Source organism: Pseudorasbora parva, chromosome 6 (genome assembly GCF_024679245.1).
Source record: "Pseudorasbora parva isolate DD20220531a chromosome 6, ASM2467924v1, whole genome shotgun sequence".
Lineage (NCBI taxonomy): Eukaryota > Metazoa > Chordata > Actinopteri > Cypriniformes > Gobionidae > Pseudorasbora > Pseudorasbora parva.
In genome coordinates, this window is record NC_090177.1 from 38,065,102 (window position 1) to 38,083,444 (window position 18,343).

The following is an 18,343-nucleotide window of genomic DNA, read 5'->3' on the forward strand; positions in this document are numbered from 1 at the left end:
ATTCATCTTCAAAAGTTAACTGGGCTAAAAGTTCAGCATATAGTGTTGGAAAAGGGAATAAAGGAGAACTGGTATTACCAGGTGAAATGCTGTGGTTACAGAGAGGCGTTGAATATCTTGAGTTTTTTTGGGTGATGAAATAATAATGCAAAGAAACTGGGAAAATATTCTTGAAAATGTAGAAGGAAGATAAGGAAGGTGGAAATGGCTTTTACCCAAAACGTCATTTAGAGGGAGAGCATTGATTATTAATAATATAGTAGCCTCCTCTTTATGGCACAGGTTAGCAGTTTTAGAACCTGACAGGGTTTTGGGAAAAATACCGGTCAAGTGGACTAAGTTGAGAAATTGGTTGTACAGCTATACTATAGCGGCTATGGGTTTGATAGCCTAAATATGATACATACATATACATACATACATAAAATAAAAGAATTATATAAAATAAAATAAATAATAATAATAGCAATAAGTTGAACAATCTGTAAACATTTAGAATTCTAGGAACAATTTAGAATTCTCTCTCTCTCTCTCTCTCTCTCTCTCTCTCTCTCTCTCTCTCTCTCTCTCTCTCTCTCTCTCTCTCTCTCTCTCTCTCTCTCTCTCTCTCTCTCTGTGTGTTTTCTCAATACCGGTCCCCACGAGGAAACACAATTTTAAATGAAAATTTACATTTTGAAACTAAATTCCATAAGGTTTTGTGTGATTGTTAGTTAGTGTATGGGGACACAATATATTTGTCCCCATGCTCCTCATTACCATGGCTATATGGGTTCTAAAATAATAGCCTATAGGCTACTTAAAGATGGGCATGTTAGAGTGCTCCTTCTACATGCCCTGTAAAACCGGCTTTTAAACTAAACAATTATCTTCCTATATTTGAATTGTAAATTTAGTTTTGTCAGTGAGCCAACACACACAGGCTACAGCAGCCGGGCTGGACTGGGGCTAAAATTCGGCCCTGGCAAACCCAGCCCAACCTGCCCATGAGTTTCCCGTGAATGTTTTTGCTGGGGTTAGGGCCTTAAATTCGAGCAAATAAATAAAACTAGGACAGGGACAAATAATTATGAATATTATCGAATTTACTGCAAATGCAGATAACAAACTGAATTTTGCACTTTTGTCAGACAGAAATGCACTTGACAGTAAAGCACTGATTTTGAGCTAGGATGCAGTAAATTTATAGCCTGACAAGCCAGACCCACATCAAGATGTTTGGTCTGGAAACTCACCATTGACAGCTCAATCCGAGGGGCGGGATAAACGGTTGTCTTTCAAACTCCCTCTGCACGTGATAGGATAGCGCTACAACCAACCAGAGCAATGAAGGTGGAACAGAGCTTGTTCTTTTCTCAGAGAAAAGCTTAACTCCAAGTCTTCCAGAGTCGTGGTCAAAGCTGATTCGAAAGACCGCCGTTCTCCAGTTTCTGTGTTTACTAGAAGCACGCAAACGCAACTCGGCCGTCGTCATTATGGCCCCGCCCACTGACTCTATACACGATGTGATTGGCCCAGCAAGAGTTTGGCTTTTACAGCTCAGACGTGTATTGAGAGTTGCTAGACGACACTCGCGGGCAGATTAGATTTGCTGCCGCCAGGGTGCGTCTAGATTTCTACGCTAGTAAATTTACTGCTTTTAAATAAATACTGTCATCATTTACTCACTCTCATGTCCTTCCAAACCTGTATGACTTTCTCTTCCCTGAAACACAAAAGAAGATATTTTGAAGAATGTTGGAAGCCAAGCTATTTTGATTAAGCTACCATTGAATATTATATGGACAAAACAAAACAAAAAACAGACTAATTTATTGTTTTATGTTACACAGAAATAAATTCCTTCAGGTTTGGAATGACATCAGGATGAGTAAATGGTCATATTGGGTTGAACTACCCCTTTATAAACAGTCATATTTTTCAAGAGTTAACACCTAATTTATGTAAGACAATTATGCATCTTTCAAGAGGATCTCATTAAAATAACATTTAGTTAAATGTCATTAGATATATTAAAAAGTTCATAAAACATTCAAAGAGAAAAAAGCTGTGTCCTTAATTTGTGGGATCCAGGCTTTAAAGCTGTTTTATTGAATTATAATGACATTTTAACTGGGTTTAACTGGAAGAGCATAGTAAATACACTGAAAACAGCCTCTATAAAAGTGATTTATATTCATACATTCAATATTAATTTACGTAATAATAGTAACATTTTTAATAAATAAGTTTCTTCCAAAACGCCATATTTCTTCACTGTTAGCTGCGAGGTACACTGTGGCTTTGCTAAAGTGACATGTTTGTAGTGTAGCCTATTGCTGTTTGCCACTTTACCTCGTCATGCATTTTAAATAGGCTACTTGTGGTTGTTTTCTGCTAGATTCACCACAGAACCTGAAATGTTCCCTTTTCACACGACTGTATGATACAAAATTCAGAGTCAAAGTGCCGTTCATCACTTTATAGAGCAGCAGAAACGCAGCAGTTCGTCAGCGGCTGCATGTGTGGATATTCACCTTTTGCAGTTCCATGCGGCATGCGGTCAAATAATAATACATTTATTTTAAAACGAAAATGCCCGGTATATGCCAGATTACCAGTCCAGCCCTGGGCTACAGTGTATTAGCTAAAGCCTGCTTGCCTGTTTGCTCTATTATCTTTGAGCTGCACAGCACAAGCAACAAACAATGTTTTGGTTGCCAGGTGTGTCGTCTCCCAGTTACCAGTGCTAATACAATACACAGTAAAACTCTAGAGGCAAAGTTCACCTTTGCTGATAAGGAAACATTCAGTCATGGTTTAATAAAAGGTCTGTTTCAAAATGCATCAGTAAACATGCAGTTATAAATGGCAAATCCTTTTTAGTAAACATTTAAAGGGTTACTTCAGTGATTTATATTAAGCTTTGTATTTAAAGGGGTGATGAATTGAGAAATCAACTTTCCCTTGAGTTTTTGATATATAAAAGGTCATGGTAATATAAGAATATCCTGTAAGTTTCAGAGCTGAAAACGTCCTTGTTAGTCAAAGAAAAGCTTTTATAGACACCAGGCTCAGCAAACGGTCCTGTGCTTCATACTGACGTCAGTGCGCGATGAAACACACTCCTCTACAGCGCGTCTAATCCAGTAACCGACTCATGAAGGACTCATGCTAGCTGGTCAACAGCAATAAACATGCAGAGGAAGATTAAGGTATTGCGCTATTCCTGGTTGTGGAAGAACACAGTCGCTGCATAAGCTTCCTTCGGATCCTAATATTAGGAATGAGCGGTTGAACTTTATTTTTAATGAAGTTCCAGCTCACGTGGGGAAGAAGTGTTCACTTCAGTTCACTGCGGGATCGTTTCTAAACAAATCTCCGGTTGATGCTGGATTTGGATCCGACAGGAATAGTGCAACACACTTATGTGAGCAAAACGTGTTTGTATATGTAATAGTACTGCATTGTTATAGATCGTTTTTCTTATGTGTACGTGTCTAACAGAGCATACATTTAGCAGGCTGGACTCACGTATGGGCAAGGGCTCGCAAAGCCCGGCAGGCCGATCAATCTCATAATATTCTGTTCTTTATCTGCTATTCTCTCTCTCTCTCTCTCTCTCTCTCTCTCTCTCTCTCTCTCTCTCTCTCTCTCTCTCTCTCTCTCTCTCTCTCTCTCTCTCTCTCGTTGACATTTAAAGGGCGGTGCGCACACGTGTGTATGTGTGTGCGTGGTTCGCGCTCATATTGTCCGATCTTGCGGGCTATGTGTAATATAACAATAATAGTCCAATCAATCGTGGGTGGATTAGAAATAAATCATGTGTTTGTTTGATAAAGATGTTTACGAGCCCTGTGATCGAGAAAATCATTCCGGTTGCCGCTTCTTCCTCAATCTCCTCTCCCTCTGAACTGAAAGAGAAGCTGAAGCTCATTAAATATGCAAATCTTATCCAATCCTAGCCGTGGGCGTTTAGGGATGGGCATTTTCCCAAAATATTGTATTCAAATATTTGGGCTCATAAAAATCAATATATGGTTGTCATGTTTGTATTGTTTCTCATTTTTATGTTGAGAGAAACGATAATATTATTGGATGATGATCGGGTGAGAAAACATGCCACTGACAGACGTTGCGGAGACAAAGATAACGGTTAAGTGAAGCACTTTGTGTTTTCTGTTCTTAAACCCTCGACGAAACTTAAAGGAAGCATTTGTCTCAAGGTCATTTAGCTTTAAGTTCTCTCGCCCTCACTCGGGGTACAGATGGGCTTAACCGCACTCGTGATGCAGTGATGGACTCTTCCCTCATTCAACTGGTGTTTGGATGTCATGTGATTCTCGTTGTTCTGGTGATATTATGATAACTCAGTTTCATTAACTGATTTTATCAAAAGTAACTCCATTTTGTAAGATAATTTTGTTCAATTGTCATCCATTTGCAAACATCGCGAGGCAGACGACGACATTATGCGATATTTAGAGGGATTTCTCATAGATCCACTGCATTTACAGCCAGCAAATCAACACAAAAAAGATTGATTAGTATTTTTAGCTTTTGAATATTAATTACAGATTCGAATATTCGTGCACACCCCTAGTTTACTTCCAAGTCTCCAGTGCGGCACGCCCACCAAAACCCAGCGTTTTGGAGAGAGCCTCAAAACCAGTGTAGAAAATAGCGTATAACTTATTAGTTATGATGTTTTTGAATGTAAAAACCAGATGAATGTCATTAGTTGACCTCAGACAACAGTATAAAAAAAAAAAAAAAAAAAAAAAAAACCTTTAAACTGATTCATCAATGTAGTAGAAATGTGAAATTATTTTTGAATTTGGTGGCTTCTAGACTGAGAAAAGACAGAAAATTTATTTTTGTCTCACGGAGATGAAAGAAAACAACTCCCAGAATGCTTCGCTGCCCTAAGAGGCCACTCCCAAAGCTACCGCTACTGAATCACTGAGTCATTTGCCCACCACGTTCATTTTTTTATAAAATCAGTTACAATTACTACAATTAAAAACTAAATGTGTTAGTTCAATAACGTGTGAGTGAGCCAAACGAGAGCCACGACACAAATGCAGCAGGAGTCAGATTACATTCATCATGAGAGCTGAGGTAAACACGCTCGCGGCATACATTCACAGTGCGTGTTCAGTCTGGCGTGCTTTCAGTTCATGCTTTTGGAAGGTTAACGTTCATAGGAATTAATTTGAAAAGTTGAAAAACTCACTTTGCTCCGCACAGCTTCGTTTACATGAATGCCTGCAGCTGCGAGCTGAGCTGAGCTGATCTGTGAGTGAGATCCCATCCCCCTGGACGGGTTGAAAACATGTAGAAATGGCTCCCTCTGCTGGCTGTAGTCTTTAGCCTCTGGCAAAAAAATCCTCCGATGACACAATCATTGTCATTGTCATTTTGTTTGTTTCATCATTGTCAGTTTTTTTTTGCCAGAGGCTAAAGACTACAGCCAACAGAGGGAGCCATTTCTACATGTTTTCAACCCTATTTTTTTTTCAGAAATAAAATGCATAAATCTAAATCTGGTAATTTGATCGATAAAAAAGCAAATGTCACTGTCAGTTAAACACACACACACACACACACACACACACACACACACACACACACACACACACACACACACACACACACACACACACACACACACACACACACACACACACACACACACACACACACAAATGTTTACAGTAAAGGACTTTGAGTGAAAGTCTATGGGGCAAGACATTCCAATATGATGGGAATCTGCAGGCCTATATTTTAGATACAACTCTCCTAAGTAGTTATTTTGGTTATATTACTTATCTAAGCAGACTTTTTGCTTTACAGACAGGGCCGGCCTGTGGCATAAACGGAATAGGCAAATGCTAGGGGGCAATGTCCATCCATGGAGTGCCCAAATTAATTTATTTTTTATTTTTACTAATACTATTTAAATACTATTAATTCAAAATATTACTCTACTAAAATGTAGGCTAATGCTTATTTGTTTGACTCACCACAGTCTGACACACCAATCCTTTCCCGTCCAACCGATTCTGATTACAGAAGCTTTTTACAGAAGCTGATTACAGCCTACAATACAGTAATTTCCACGGGTGTGGTTTTTATTCCACATTGTTCTTGTTGTGTCATGGGGAGGTTAGCAGGTTTCTTAGTTTAAGGATGACAAATGGATGATAAGGATGATACAAATGTTTGGATTTAAGACTATATTATTATTTAAACTATATTTATTATTGAACAGGAAAAAAATGTCAGATCCGTGGAAACCTACCAAGAAACGAGGATTTCTGGATTCATTAGAATAAAGTTGAAATTAGACATTATTGACTCCAAACATGACCATGTCACACTAACGTAATGTCAGAAGATGTACTTTTATTCTTTGCTTTGAAAGTACATAATGTAAGCATACCTGGTTCTTCACATCAAAGGACTTGTTGCCCATTAGTCGGTACAGACGACAGAACTGCCGTCTCTTTGCAGCAGATCTTCGTTTCTGCAACAGAGGAAATCCTGGTGCTGTTTTGAATATTTTGAACATTTTATGAGCTCTTGGTGAGTTCTCAGCTGGTAAAAATAAAACCATATGTACACGCATAAAATGATTGTGTTTAATCCAGCACACAGCATTGTTTTGAATGTTCGGTAAGCTCTGTCGCAAAATATACGTCATATAAGCCGACCAATCAGGTTGTGACTGTCTCCCTATGCCTTTGGTTGGGTAACTTTAGGTTCGCTGTTAAAAATGCCAGTGTGAACGCTAAGCGGACCAGGACTATATTTTTTGTTTTTTGGTCTGGACCAAACGAACCAAACAAACCGAACTACAAGTGTGAACAAGTAAGTCACTTCCGTATTGGGTTCAAGAGAAACTGGAGGAGGTTGCCTCTGGGTCGAAACACACCGCATACCACCCCAAAGTCCTTAGTTCCTGGGGAAAGTTCCTGCGGTGGAAATGCGGCTTTAGTTCCCATTCAGTCGGTCACTGCTGATGCCACGTCTGGAATAGGAATCCTTTCCGATGTGGTGTCTCAGTTCCCTCCTTCAGGGAATGAGGGTTGCATACGTAACCAAGACATTCCTTTTATAGAACGTAATCCATCTCATTACAGCTTTCGATACGTTTTGTTACTTGGGCTGGGCTTGCTTGTTTGTTGTTTAATGAAAAATGTCACTAAATGAGAAAAAAAGTTACTTGCGTTACTCCTTTTTTTTAAAAAATACATTACTAAAAGTAGTAATGTTTTGTTGTAAATTAAAAAATAATGTGTTACCTTGCTAGTTACTTGAAAAGAGTAATCTGATTACATAACTGTAATCAGATTACTGGAATCGTGTCTTTAGCCCTATTCGGACTGGATTAGTTTAACATGGGGAGATGGGGGTAAAGTAATTATTACCAGAGGTTCTCTGTGATTTTAGTCCCGTCCAAATGTGCCATCTCGGTAATCATTACAGTTCTGCCAGAAAGACTCGGAAGAATTAATGTTGTAACAATAACATTTATTTAGGAGCTCAGCAAGCAATCAAGTTCTTTGGCGTAGGCCCCATTTGTAATTCGCATTCCGAGGGTACGGAATCTGCGTATCCTGCCTGATTACAGAGGCAGGGGCGCAGCTCACCCCCCGCGAAGTACGAAAGGGGGCCATCTGGTGGTGGTGGGGTGGATGGAGGGAGAGACATCCTAAAGTCTTCAGGGTAGAGGGGAGATCCCGTCTGGTGGTGTTGAGGATGATATGAAAGCCTGGCTGGTTGTGTAGGGGGGGGATGGAGGAAAGGTCCCATCTTGGTGGTGGTGGGGAGGATGGTGGTGCTGAAGCGGTAGTATCTGCGAACTCAAACATGAGTAAGTACAACCTTTATATGCTCCGGTAAAGGATGTGATTGGATAGATGAGAAGATAATTAGTGACATACGATTGAGTCTGCCAAATGATTAACTTCATTTCTGCCAGAAAGACTCGGAAGAATTAATGTTGTAACAATAACATTTATTTAGGAGCTCAGCAAGCAATCAAGTTCTTTGGCATAGGCCCCATTTGTAATTCGCATTCCGAGGGTACGGAATCTGCGTATCCTGCCTGATTACAGAGGCAGGGGCGCAGCTCACCCCCAAAGATAGGTGGAAGGAAGATCCACCGTGAACGGGGCCTACCCCCAAAGAACGGTTTATGAAGTATACTCACGGGTCCTTATTCCTGAAGTTCCTAATGGAGAGAAAGAAGAGAAAAACAATTAGATTTTAGACCATATACTATTTTGAGTTAAGATTCGAAACCGCCGGCAATCGTATTCCCTGGCGGCAGATTCACAGCTACGGTGATGTACTGAAATATAGGCCGGAGGCCATCTTTTGATAGAACACGTGGGCCACAGGCCATCTTTTGATAAGACACATGGGCCACGGGCCATCTTTTGATCGGACACATGGGCCACAGGCCGTCTTTTGATCGGACACATGGGCCACAGGCCGTCTTTTGATCGAACACATGGGCCACAGGCCGTCTTTTGATCGGACACATGGGCCACAGGCCGTCTTTTGATCGGACACATGGGCCACAGGCCGTCTTTTGATCGGACACATGGGCCACAGGCCGTCTTTTGATAGGACACATGGGCCACAGGCCGTCTTTTGATAGCACACATGGGCCACAGGCCATCTTTTGATAGGACACATGGCTGCAGCCATTTTTTTGATAGGACGCATGTCCAACGGCCAACATCTGAAAGGACGCATGGCCATAACCATTTTTTGATAGGACGCATGTCCAACGGCCAACTTCTGATAGGACGCATGGCCACGAACCATCTTTTGATAGGACATATGTACCGCAGACCATCTTTAATATAGTGTAAGACCACTGAAACATAACATCCTGCCAATTCGGCTCGGAACACCACCACCAGAATTTAAATAGTAATTTACCTGAAGCCTTGGAGAGCTTGCTGAGCTTCGAGGATGATTAATTGAATCCGGTTTTATACAGACTTGAAAGCAAAAGAAGACCATCTGCCCAGGATTTTGATGATGCCGCACTCAGGTGCTGGAGTGACTGCCCCGATCCTGAAGAATGTCTGGTATGGAGGAAAGACTGCAACTTATAAGGACAGATGAGAGGTGTGGGTCTAAAACCCGGCCTGAGAGAGAGGAGTGGCGTTGTGAAAATATAACCTTAGCCGGACATTTAGATAAAAGATCATGGATGTAAGGGAAAAATACTTACCGTATAAAATTTATTCGGAAGGACTTGATAATAAAATGTACCTTATCTGATGCTTATTACGACGCATGGCTAGTCTTAGAATTACCTGAAGGTTTAGCATACTATAGGTTTAACCTGTTAAGCTGATTTCTAAATTTTGAAAAAATCCTAAGAAATGTATACTCAGACTAAAACAAATACAGTTTGTGAATCCTTTGCACTAAAAGCATAATTATGGTCTCATTTGAAAGCAGACACCTGGCAGTTTACTGTAAAGTCAAAATGATAATATTTTTATATAATAAAAAAAAGCTATAATAAGCTTCAAAGTTTTGTAAAGTTATTAGAAATTTATTTGTATGATATATCTTTATGAAAATAAAATTGAAGTGGGCCTTGGAGAAATCTAGAAATGCACTACAGCTAAAGCCACAAGTCTGACCATGTTATATTTCAGATCTGAAGATGATCAGTCTAAAACTCTGCATTTTATTAAACGTTTTACAAGATCGTTTCATGTGATTTTATTTTGAGATATCGCTGAAATATCAACTGATGTTTATTGCCACATCTTCTCAGCTTTCAGTCGCTGTATTGCCTCTATTGTTTAGAGGTGCAAACTGCCCCATTCAGTTTGTCTCCCGGCATTCACACTTCTGCGGACTGGTTATGGCTCCAATTATTATTCTTTTGTCTGCATTATAATTACTAACGATTCTCTATTCAAACTGTTCTATTCAAACCTCATTTCTAAATCAAACCTCTCACTTTACCCTCACTGAGACTCTATTGAATGCATTTCGACCAAATAAGCATTTCAGTAGTTTTACATTTAGAAAATGTTCATAAAAATAAAGTATTTACTCAGTGGCAGGTGCATCTAGGGCAAGCTAGCATGTTAGCTTAGCACACCAGCAAAACAACAATTTATACGATTAAAATCATGTTTTATTCAAAACTTGCTTCATATCACTTTATATTTTATATGTAGAGTGTTTTATATAACAATATGTGATCTCATATAGCTTCGGGTCAAAAAATCTGACAGAAAATATACAATGCTAAAAGCTATGTGGAATAGCATTGCATTATAAATATCATCTATTATGAAACCACCCAACATGGCATAAAGAACACAGACCAACCATATATTGCCGCGATTGTGTGTTTATTGTCTTAAAACGTGTTTATCTGCATAAAATAGCGATCTGACGATCCCAGGGAGCTGTGTGGATATGTCCATATGTCAGATACTTCCTGAATGTCACATGGTGTGTCTGTTCTTCATGTGTTCCCCATGGGGTGAATTTTCAGTAGTACAGCTTTCCAGCGCCCTCCGGCTGCCAGAATGAATTGAAAACACAGCATATCACAGCCTACTGCTCTCATAATCATTCATCCGCGGATTTTGGATAAATATTTAATAAATAATACTTCTCTGTATAGAAATTTGACTCAAACGTGTGAGAATCTATCAATATTTCTCCACATCTGCACACTTTTGAAGTAAAAGCCCTGAGGGAAGTTGTTTTGTCGAGTGTCTTCATGACGACCAAGGAGGATTTTTTTATGAATGGGAGCAAATGACGCGCATATTACAATCAAAAGGTAGCGACGCCCAAGATCATATTCATAACTCATGGAACATATTAACACATTACGGTCACTATAAGACTTTGAGAATAAAACAGAGGTAAAAAAATTAAACTTTAGTCTTAGATCTTTTTAATGATGTATAGTTTGTCAAGGTAATTACTTACATCTGATAGTAATTTTGAGCTAATTTAAACAAAGAGACCTTCAGTGCGTCCTCGTCCTCGTGACGGTTATCAGGTTAAAGTGCTGAAGAAAACCATCTTGAGTAGGGCTGCACGATAATTCGCTATGTTGCACGCAATTTGACAGAGGCTGTGATAATTGCCTGCGCAGCTTCTCAGAGTGGCACAGCCGCGATCGGCAGCAGCGCTGCTCCGCAAGTCAGAGTGCCCTCTTGCGCAGGGAACACCAAGGGCTTGGAGAATACCTTCACAGGAACAAAGCCATACAACTAAAACAACCATAATCTCGTGGTGAAAAGCAAAGTAGAGATGAAGGCTATGATAGGCCACCTGCACAGAGACCATGTTAGACCACAGACAAGATCGTGAAGCTTATAGATACTAATGAAAACAGGATCAGTGGGCAGTAATAATTCAAGAAGCATACCACCACCTGTGATTGCATGATAAGTATTACTTGCCGTTGGAGTTTTTGAGCAATTTGCATCAGAACTTGCTTGTACTATAATGCTGATGGCGTCGATGTACACAACACCATGATAGAGGAAGCACTCTGCATGTTTGAGCTGCATTTGTAGAAACCTGATCCAAGAGAATGTCCTATTCATATAAGAGTTGGAGAACCATAATTCTTTGTATCTGCAGTTGGAGGATTTGCAACCATTGGTGTCACTTCCACTTACGGCTTGATAAAAGTAGCCATCAGAACCTGTTGAGGGAACCCACAAGAGAGAAACCTGAACAGCATGACCGATGAGTGAAAGAATTAGATCAAAATATACAAACTATTGAGGACCTCAAGATATGCCCTTGCAGAAAATAAGTGTATAATTATATGATGGCACTTTACTAGCTAATGGCCATAGCTAGCTACTGGACCCTGTAAAACCTATGAGAACGATCAATATAATAATCATCTTTGGCCCTATCCCGAATGGCACCCTAAACCCTCACGGTCTTCCTCTGAGTCCGCACTTTCGCTACGTAATGTCGCTTTGACTGCCGGGTAGAAATCCTCTGCATATCTCGCAAACTTGCGGGTTCGGCTGAAGGGCGCATCGAGGCTGCATAGCAGACGCAAAGGGGGCGCTCACGAGCACCCCTCTTTTAAGCTTAATGACGAATGGAACACTCTACGGCACCGCGGACCCAACGGACACGCGCACGCAATGGCCATTGTAGGGCCACAAGACTAAAGGTACACGTGAAGCGTGCCGTTTGGGACAGGGCCATAGAAACCCTAATCCGGGTTCGTAATGTGCAATTGAGACAAAATATCGTGATCCTGAAAAGTTTTTCCTTGCTGACATGTGTTTAATAGTTATCTGATAATTCACTAACTGCTAATTTTGCCTGCGAGGGAACACATTCAACCGATGTAGAGTAGATGTGCAATAGATTCAAACCGCGGTGTGGTCAGATTAGACAGACATTTTACATTGGAGAAGGATTTTAGCTGCAATTAAGCATTGACAGTTCGTGCATTTATAAGGGAGCACCCTCCACTCACTTACTAAATTCATAAAGATATGATAATTATAATTCTGCGCTGTGGTTTAATTGCTATACGGGATGTAATCATTGTAAAGACAGTTAATTTGTGCACGGAAGAAAATTAGTGCTGCTATCTAATAACCAGTTAAACCTTGTTTTGATGTAAACCTTAACCGGCTTTTGCGCTGTAAATGCAAGCGAGAATACACGTATGCGTTTTATTATAATTGAATCACTGTGTCCTAGTGCATCTGACAGAAATGTTTGATGCAGCTGATGAAGCTATTTGAATATCATTGCATTATAAATAATATATTACTGAAACGCCCAACATGGCATAAAGAAAACAGACCAACAATATATTGTCGCGATTGTGAGTTTGTTGTCTTCGAACGTGTCTACTGCATAGCGATCTCTGCAAAGTTTGTTTATGCCAGGGAGTACCTGGAATGTCGCATGTTTGTCTGTTCTTCATATGTCATATATGACTAAATGTTCAGTATTACAGCTTGCCAGCACCCTCCAGCTGCCAGTATGAGTGCTTGCAAGAACCGAAGTAACGTTAGATGGAATATCCATGTAGTGATGTCGGTGCTGTACTTTTAAGAACTACTCAGAGCACATTACGTGTTAATTTACCTCAGCAATCTCATAATGCTAAGCCGATCCGTGATTCGGCTTGCTTTAGTTCGTCCTGAAGCCCGGATAAAATAGGTGCATGTTACTTTAAACCCCGTGAGATTACCACGCATTCGTGGGGAGACTGATAGGGGATATTATACAGTGCCATCTGTTCTGTTCAGCTAAACGATTATTAATGATAGACTGTGCGTAGTGTTTTCGAGGCATTAAATGGTCAGTTTACACACAAACAATCCACAACAGGACTGATCGCGTTGTGCGAGCAGGTGCTGCATCCTATGCGTGTGCGTATGAAATGCATGCTTGCAACAATGAGAAAGAGAGCGATACTACACCAGATCGTCTTTGAAAATACATAACCATGTCCCAGCGATGAATGCAGATGTAGGACGCCCGAACGGTGAAGAAGATCGCAGACGTATCTTTAGATAACATGCACAGATAGACTTCCGTGAATGTGATTGTCTGAATCAGAACGCAAGTTGCTCTCCTTAGAAGGAACGAGCGTCTATTGCCAAGACAGCCCAAGGAAATGATTGCTGACGAGGACTTAACCGCTACTGTATTCATTGCGAGTTACTTTATATAATACCCATTGATCACCCATGACAAGACGAGACCGTCAACTAACTGTCGGCGTCAGCATGTGCGCACCATGCTGAAGCGGTAGTATCTGCGAACTCAAACATGAGTAAGTACAACCTTTATATGCTCCGGTAAAGGATGTGATTGGATAGATGAGAAGGTAATTAGTGACGTACGATTGAGTCTTCCTGGCAGAACTTGCGCTTAACTTCATACAATGTCAGTGAAGATTACTGAGACTTTTACCTTCTGTAAAAAGGTCCAGAAAAATGACCTCGGGTAATAATAATTCCTTTTCGAATAGACCCGCTGTAAAAATGTATGGTAAAATTTTTTCATTTCCTGTTTAAAAGTTATAAAAAATGCGTTTTACGAGCATGGAGGCGCTTGAAGAATTCGGTTGCGTTGGAGGTGCAGGGACAACTCTGTGGCAAACGTCCAGTATTTAAAGCAAAAAAATATCAAAAGCACTTATCACAGGCACAACACTTATTTTAGCTCTAGGAAAGTGTCTATTACCAACACAATCCAATCAGAATCGTTAGACTGGAGCTGTTTTATAAAATATATACAAACTCACCTAAAGGATTATTAGGAACCCCATACTAATACTGTGTTTGACCCCCTTTCGCCTTCAGAACTGCCTTAATTCTCCGTGGCATTGATTCAACAAGGTGCTGAAAGCATTCTTTAGAAATGTTGGCCCATATTGATAGGAGAGCATCTTGCAGTTGATGGAGATTTGTGGGATGCACATCCAGGGCACGAAGCTCCCGTTCCACCACATCCCAAAGATGCTCTATTGGGTTGAGATCTGGTGACTGTGGGGTCCATTTTAGTACAGTGAACTCATTGTCATGTTCAAGAAACCAATTTGAAATGATTCGAGCTTTGTGACATGGTGCATTATCCTGCTGGAAGTAGCCATCAGAGGATGGGTACATGGTGGTCATAAAGGGATGGTCATGGTCAGAAACAATGCTCAGGTAGGTTGTGGCATTTAAACGATGACCAATTGGCACTAAGGGGCCAAGAATGTGCCAAGAAGACATCCCCCACACCATTACACCACCACCACCAGCCTGCACAGTGGTAACAAGGCATGATGGATCCATGTTCTCATTCTGTTTACGCCAAATTCTGACTCTACCATCTGAATGTCTCAACAGAAATCGAGACTCATCAGACCAGGCAACATTTTTCCAGTCTTCAATTGTCCAATTTTGGCGAGCTCATGCAAATTGTAGCCTCTTTTTCCTCTTTGTAGTGGAGATGAGTGGTACTCGGTGGGGTCTTCTGCTGTTGTAGCCCATCCGCCTCAAGGTTGTGTGTGTTGTGGCTTCACAAATGCTTTGCTGCATACCTCGGTTGTAACGAGTGGTTATTTCAGTCAAAGCTGCTCTTGAATCAGCCGGCCTTCTCCTCTGGCCTCTAGCATCAACAAGGCATTTTCACCCACAGGACTGCCGCATACTGGATGGTTTTCCCTTTTCACACCATTCTTTGTAAACCGTAAAAATGGCTGTGCGCGAAAATCCCAGTAACTCTTTCCCCGCCAGTCTTTAAAAAAAAAAAAGTTGCCAGCCACCGCCATTTTCACAAAAATTTTATATCCCATAGAATATTTCATTTTATGACTATCTGAGCATACAAAATATCAAAAGAAAGAGCAGACCCTCTTCTTAAAAAAAAAAAAAAACTAGCTCAGGCTTCCTCAAACTCAGGATCACTGTCCTGCAGAGTTTAGCTCCAACCTTAATCAAACAAACCTTCCTGTGATTTTCTAGTGATCCTGAATACCTTGATTTGCTTGCTCAGGTGTGTTTGATCAGGGTTGGTTTTTGTGAAAGACTGACTCCAGATCAGATTCAGAAATGATCAAACACAGATGGAGGAGATCGAGTCCATCAACACTCCTAATTAGGGGTGTGCATTGGCACTTCCTTCACGATTCGATTCGATTACGATTCACCAGGTAACGATTCGATTCGATTCGATTCTACGATGCATTGTGATGCATCAAAATTCTACTGCACACAAAGCAAATTTTTCATCAGTCATGAGGCAATACAAGCAGATATTAACAGATTGTATTGGCAGCTATTTGTCTCCTGTATCTTTGACATAAAAGTTATTAAATAAAATAAAATGTAATTAAATAAAATGCAATTAGCCCTTAAATGCATGACTGTTTCGCCAAACATTCTTACATATTCAGGTCGTTAGCGACCCAGATCTATATTTAACATGGATAGACCTCTACCTGTCGTGATAATATATAAAACTCCTGATTTTAGAGTAGCAGCTACAGAAGAATAAAATAACACCTATTTCGTTACCTTTTGGAGCTTGGAAGGATTCAGTTTGAGCAGATGTTTAATACCATCATCATCTGTCCTCGTCAGAGCTCGTTTACCAGCATCTGCCTCATATTCGCGATCTCCAGCATATTCTCCAAACTCATTTTCAATGTCTTCAAAATCAATATTTTGATCACTGACAGCTTCTTGACCACATCCATCATCAAGAGACAGTGACACTAATATCTGATTGTGTTTAGTTCTTGCTCTCTGAAGTAAATCACTGAGACATTTCAAGTTTTGCAGATTATAATTATTATAGTTTCGTTTTCTGTCAGAGGTAACTATGAGTGTAACGTCACTTCATCATTGCTTATCAGACATTGCCACCTTGTGGAATAAAGGTGAATTGCGGTGTTTTTCGTCATTATAGATTCATTGATTATTGTGCAAAAAAATATATACGTACAATCCTACACACCTCGGGTCGTTAGCGCGTTTTTAATAACCCGTCTATCGCGGTCATCTCCCTCCGCCTCAGCCATCTTCCTTGTTGTTGTTGTTATTCTCCCGGAACCGGAAGTATTTGAAACTTCACAACTTTATCGTCCGCCAGAAAATAAACAGTGACATAATCGATTATGGCCCTTTGCCGCATCGATGCTGAATCGTTCATGCCCCGCATCGCGATGCATCGCCGAATCGATTATTGTTGACACCCCTACTCCTAATGCTGTCACAGTGCTGTAGCTCATCCTGGGTCCGCATTTCAGTCAGTAACATTAGATAGTTTTGATAAATATGATGTTTAATGTTGATCTTGTTTTACTGCATCTTACTCGCGTGTGTTTTGATCAGGAGATTCAGTACTCATTCAGAAGATGCATAATAGCGCCCCCTAGTGGCCAACAGTGAAAACATGGAAACCCGGAAATTTCCGTTTTTGGCTGGGAAGCGTTTTCTCACAAATAACTGAAAATGCCGTGTTTGGTGGGGAAAGAGTTAAGGGATGAATTTTTCACCTTACAAATGATTGTCGAAAGCAAACACACTATGAAATGTTCATCATATTTTGTAAAGTGTGATGTGCGTTATTTTTTGAATCAGCACCCCAAATTTAGTTTATTTAATTACTTTATTCAGGAAATATGATTCTGGGTGATGTAACAGGCCTATATATTTTCATGTTCACAGATAATCCATCTTTACATGGTGCTTGCAGCTGTTCCCTGCCCTGTGTTTGCACTATTTTGCTCTTCTAAATGACTGTGTGACAGCTGAATGGTTAATAATCGTCCATTAATTATTCAAACTGGGTCATGTGAATAATTGAACAATGCAGCTACTGAATAAAGACTAACAAACATATTGGAAAAACAGCATTTGCAGCTAAAAGTGACACAAGTAAGACTTGGAATGTGTGTTTATTGTTGGTGGTACAGTATTTAAGTGCATATGTGTCATATGTTTACAGACGAAGGTGGGTGATGAGATGCCATCTGAAAAAATCTGTCCTGGTCGGAGCTGGTCTTTTCATTTTTACCAGCGTCTACATCTATATGCAGAGAGCAGAGTCAGGACACCTCAAGGTAACAGAGTCAAACGTTTATGCTTATAGAATGATTAATCAAATACTAATGCTGCGTCTCAATTCACCTACTGAAAAGTATTCTTCATTCATGAGTGTAGAAGGAAAGTAGACAAACTTTGGGATTATCACTTCATACAGTTGTTTTGCTCTCTGTCACATCCTCCCTTTATCAAAACCTCTTACCGTTGTTCATGCACACATATCCGCCATATTTTGTAGATTGTAGATTGTAGTTCTGAACCAAATGCTCCTCCAAAAGCGCAATTGTGGGCAATATAAGCCGTGGAAATAGCAGACCATTGGGGAACTTTTGACATACACTTTTCAACATACTATGCTTTGGGACAGACTTCTACTGAATTCTAATCTCACATGCTATTTATTATGAACTTTGGGATGCGGGGTAAGACTCAAACAGGTTTGAAATTACACAAGGAGGGAGTGTCTCTATAAGACATCCACTGAATCTTGAACAATTGATTCTGTTGTTTGTCTTTAGATTATCGTCGTTAGGAAAGAGTGACGGTTGAGTGCATGAAGTGTTCCAACTTTGTTTTTTTTTTGGTAAATGCAATTGAACAGGGTGTGAACAGGCTGGAATGCTGCTGTAGATGTGAAGCAGGTAGGATCACACAGCACATGTGGGACAGACACTGCACCGGTCTTGGCAGAGAGAGGAAGAAGCCAGATAAACTCAGATTTCAGGACAGGTTATGACACTATTTTCAACTAGGAACAA

General features: G+C 40.3%; 1 protein-coding gene across 1 annotated transcript in view; it reads left to right on the forward strand.

Annotated features, from left to right (window-relative positions):
- zgc:101663 (alpha-1,3-mannosyl-glycoprotein 4-beta-N-acetylglucosaminyltransferase C) overlaps positions 1 to 18,343 on the forward strand; it is a 29,798-nt gene that overhangs the window by 769 nt on the left and 10,686 nt on the right. Inside the window, exon 2 of the mRNA XM_067446858.1 lies at positions 17,488 to 17,602. Within this exon, the coding sequence (XP_067302959.1) occupies positions 17,501 to 17,602 (102 nt within the window). The 5' untranslated portion in view covers positions 17,488 to 17,500. The remainder of the gene's footprint in view (positions 1 to 17,487; positions 17,603 to 18,343) is intronic.